At 69.5% G+C, this 3,864-nt stretch overlaps 1 protein-coding gene across 1 annotated transcript in view; it reads left to right on the top strand.

The window, feature by feature from the left end:
• Positions 1 to 326: 326 nt before the first annotated feature.
• The window catches only part of EMIHUDRAFT_101257 (hypothetical protein), a gene marked incomplete at both ends in the record, with an annotated part of 17,635 nt that continues 14,097 nt past the window's right edge, over positions 327 to 3,864 (top strand). Inside the window, 7 exons of the mRNA XM_005776429.1 lie at positions 327 to 839; positions 1,543 to 1,753; positions 1,941 to 2,158; positions 2,246 to 2,347; positions 2,608 to 3,003; positions 3,070 to 3,111; positions 3,384 to 3,686. Coding sequence (XP_005776486.1) covers positions 327 to 839; positions 1,543 to 1,753; positions 1,941 to 2,158; positions 2,246 to 2,347; positions 2,608 to 3,003; positions 3,070 to 3,111; positions 3,384 to 3,686 — 1,785 coding nt within the window. The remainder of the gene's footprint in view (positions 840 to 1,542; positions 1,754 to 1,940; positions 2,159 to 2,245; positions 2,348 to 2,607; positions 3,004 to 3,069; positions 3,112 to 3,383; positions 3,687 to 3,864) is intronic.

The raw sequence follows: 3,864 nt of genomic DNA, 5'->3' as shown, positions 1-3,864 counted from the left end.
GTTCCCTACGCGGCAAGGAGCCCGAACCCTGTGTTTCGCGCTCTTGTGCCGCCGGCCGCCGTGCCGCCGCCGCCGCCGCCGTCGCAACCCGTCATCACCCAACCAGATTTGCCCACCACCACCAGAAGCTTAGCCATGTCCTCCATCTTCTCGGGCAACCAGCCGCCTCCGGATCTGGCCACTAGAGACGAGACACGAACGGGCGGCACGAGGCGTGCCTTTCTAATCGCCGTGCTCGCTTCCTCGCTCGGCGTGGCGACTACGCCGGGGAGCCCGTGTTCTTCTCGAGCCAGTTCTCGGTCAGCGAGTTCACGGGGCACAAGCAGATGTACGCGCTGCTCAAACATCCGTGCGCGGGCGTGAAGAGCGGCCACTACTCCTCCCTCCTTTGGTACCTTGGTCAGCTCGAGGCGCAGCACCACGGCCGGCTGTGGGCGAGTCGGGACGGAGAGTACCCAACCTCTCCTGCCACACTCTGCGCGCTCGCGCACGGCAGCACCGAGCGCACGACCGAGCTCGCGAAGCTCTTCTCGTACTCGGCAGTGCTGCGCGAGCCGGTGTGTCTCCTCATCGACGCGGAGTGGGAGCGCTACGTCGCTGCGGCATGGCAGCACCCTCCTGGCTGGCGATGCCTTGGCGACGTCAAGGGCAGCTACATCGCAGGGCTAGAGTCGCATCTGCGCGGCATCTGCCGAGTGCTCATGCCGATTGCGATCGCAAAGCACGACACGTGCTTCGCCTCCGGCCGCCTCTCTCTCGTGCTGCTCCGCGCGCTCCACACAGTCGCGGCGCGCGGGATCGAGAGCGAGACGGCGGTGTCGCTGCGTGCGGCCTGCCAGGTGTTGCACGAGGCTGTTCTTCAGCATCGGCGTGCTCGTAGCGAGTGCGAGAAGTGCATGCGGCTTCAGTCGGAGTTCTCCGTGCTCATCAACGAGGAGTACCGGCGGCACAGTGCCGACGCAACCTGTGCTCGGCATGCAGGGCAGCGAGCGCGACGCCTTTCTCTCTTCCTTGGATGAGGCCCCGCCCGGCCTGGTCTCCCTGCGCACGCTGTGCCTCCGCATTGTCGCACGCTCTCTGCGTGAGGAGGGGCGAGGGGCCGAGTCGCCTATTCAGATGATCGATCCTCGCTCGATCCCTCGCTCCTTTCAGAAAAGCAAGTTGTGCGAGACAGTGCCCACATCCTCCGCCCGTCTGCCGCGGCGCCTTCGACCGATGCCGGGACCCTCTGCACAGAAAACCGTTCGTCGCCATCTCGTCTGGAACTCATCCGTGATGCAGTTCCAGCTGGAGCAGTGCAGCCAGCCGTGCGGGCAGTCAGCTGCGGAGCAGATCGCCACGGTGATGCGTGCCGTGAGGCGTCTCGATGATCCAGACGCGCCGCGCCCGCGCGAGGAGGAACTATCTCAGCCGGCCCCGGCCGGGACGGGGCCTACAGAGAGCCACCCCCCCGGACGCAAGCTCTGTGTGGCTCCTGGGGCGTCCGCCGGGATCCCCCTATATTGCTGCCACACTCCCGCGAGTGTTGGGCCGTGCCCGCAGGCCGCCTTGGCGTGCCTCTTCGAGGCTGCTGAGTGCCTCCTTGCTGCCGAGCGCCCACCCACCCCGCCGCCACCGCCGCTGCGCGTAAGCTTGGGCTTGGCGAGGGACGAGTGGGATGGTCACGAGCCCTTCAACGAGGACGTGCATGCGTACACGGCGCGTGAGGATGCGTACGAGTACATCGACAGCGACGAGCGGGAGGAGCGGCGGGGTGATAGAATCTTGGCCCGTCGTTGGGCAGCATACGCGTACCCTTACTTAGCACCGGCTATAATGAGTAGGAAATGGTCCTCAAAGAAAGAAAGAAAGAAAACAGACAACCCAAGGGAGGGATGGGAGGACGGCACGCCGCCACCACACAGGGATTTTAAGGAGAGGTGTGTGAAATGGTCCTCAAGAAATAGTCCATTGTACGCCCGCGCACGCCTTTTATTCTTTGGCGCGAAGCCGCACAACTGCCGACGTTCGTGCATGTGCATGTACAATGTCCGCCGTCGAGACGTTGTGCGGCGCGCTGGACGATCTCCCGGCGTCCGTCTCGACCCACTACGGCTCTCTGCTCGACGAAGCACGCGAGGAGGTCGCACGGCTTCGGCGACTCGCCAACGAGCTGCAGGTGCCGCCCGCCCCCGCTCTCGCAGCACAGCCAGCCCGTGTGCAGCGCTTGCGTCCAGCCGAGCCCCTTCTCCGCCGCGGTTGGCAGGCGGAGCTCAGCGAGCTGGACTCCGCCGTGGACGCGTCGCGAGCACGGCAGTTGCGGACGCCATCAAGCGTCGGGCCGAGCTCCGAAGCGGCGGCCGCCGCGGTGCTGGTCGGGCGGCTCGCTGCCTCGGAGGCGGAGGCGGCGGCACAGCGCCAGAGAGCCGATGAGGCAGAAGCGCAGCTGCGGCAGGCTCGGGACGAGCTCACCGCTGCTCGGGCCACCCCGCCGCGCGAGGTTGCGACGCGGCTGCGCGCACAGCTTGAGGGCCTGGCACGGCAGCGGCGCGTCGAGGCGCCAGAGCGCGCCCGTCGTCGGAGGACCCACCCGCTCGCCCTTCACCCGCCGCCCGGCGCCGCCCGCAGGCGTCTCGCATGGCCAGCTGGGAGCAAGAGCGGCGGAGGCTCGACGCCAGCCAGCAGGCGCTGGCCGAGGGCTGTGGCCCCGGAGCGAGTGCCGAGGCGGCGGCGGCGGCGGTGGCGACGGCTGCGTACGTGAGCGCGCGGCAGCGGGAGCAGGGCAGGGTCCCCGCCGCCGAGCCCCTCTCCCTCCAGCGGGCCGCGCCGGAGGCGGAGTCGGCTTGTGAGGCGGGGTCGCGTCTGGCAGCGGCGGAGGCCGCTGCGGCGGAGCTGCGCGAGTCGCTTGCGGCGGCGGAGGGCCGGCTGGCGGCGGCGGAGGAGGAGGCCCATCGTCTTCGCGGTGCGCTCGAGGACGCCACGAGACAGCTCGCAGCGGAGGTGGATGCGGCGGCGGCGGCGGAGGTGAGGATCCTTCGAAGACGACTCTTCTCGGACAGCTCTCGGACCCTTCTCGGAGCCTTCCTGCAGGCGGCCGAGGCGCGGGCCGTGGCGGCCGAGGCGGAGCTCGAGGTGGCGCAGGAGCTGGCGGCCAAAGAGCGCGCCGCCAGGCAGGCGGCCGCTGAGGCGGCGGCGGCGCTGCGGGCTCGGCTCGAGGAGATAGATGCTGTGTATACCCCGACTCGAGAGGAGCGCTCGCATCGCTGCTGCCCTCCATTGCTAAACTCTGGCCACTGTTCGGCGGCCCGTGGATTCGCGCGAGGATCCGGACTCCATCCTTCATGCACACGCTCACTTTCGTCTCTCCACATCGCAGGGTCGATGCTGCGGACGGTGCTCTCGAGGTCTCGAGGGCGGCGCTCGAGGCGTCCAGGGATGCCCTGCAAGGCGCAGAGGCGTCGGCAGGGAGGGGGCAGGAGGCGGCCCGCGCCGACGAGGCGCGGGATGCGCACGAGCGCTCCATCTTGGCGCTCGAGATGGCGTCGCTCGAGACCGCTCTCAGCGCCGCTCTCGAGGCGGCGGCGGCAGACGCCAGGGCGGCGCTTGCCTGCTCCTCCTCGCGGCCCGGTGCCCTCACGGCAGAGGCGGCAACGGCCGTGCCGGAGGCGGCAGCGGCTCCGGCGGCCACGGCGGCCGTCGTTGAGCACGTGCGGCCGCTCGCCGGCGGCGGCAAGCAGCTCCTCTCGCACGCCTCCGCCGCAGGGCCGTTCGCACCACTGGGCAGCGGCGATTCGCTGTCCGGTGAGCACTCTGCCCTCTGCGGTTGCGGTGGCAGCCACCACCCCTCGCCCCTCGCCCCCCCTTCCCCCTCCCTTGGCGACCGTG

Source organism: Emiliania huxleyi, assembly GCF_000372725.1.
Source record: "Emiliania huxleyi CCMP1516 unplaced genomic scaffold EMIHUscaffold_28, whole genome shotgun sequence".
NCBI lineage: Eukaryota > Haptophyta > Isochrysidales > Noelaerhabdaceae > Emiliania > Emiliania huxleyi.
The sequence above is the reverse complement of the archived record's forward strand: the minus strand, read 5'-3'. Positions and strand labels throughout refer to the sequence as shown.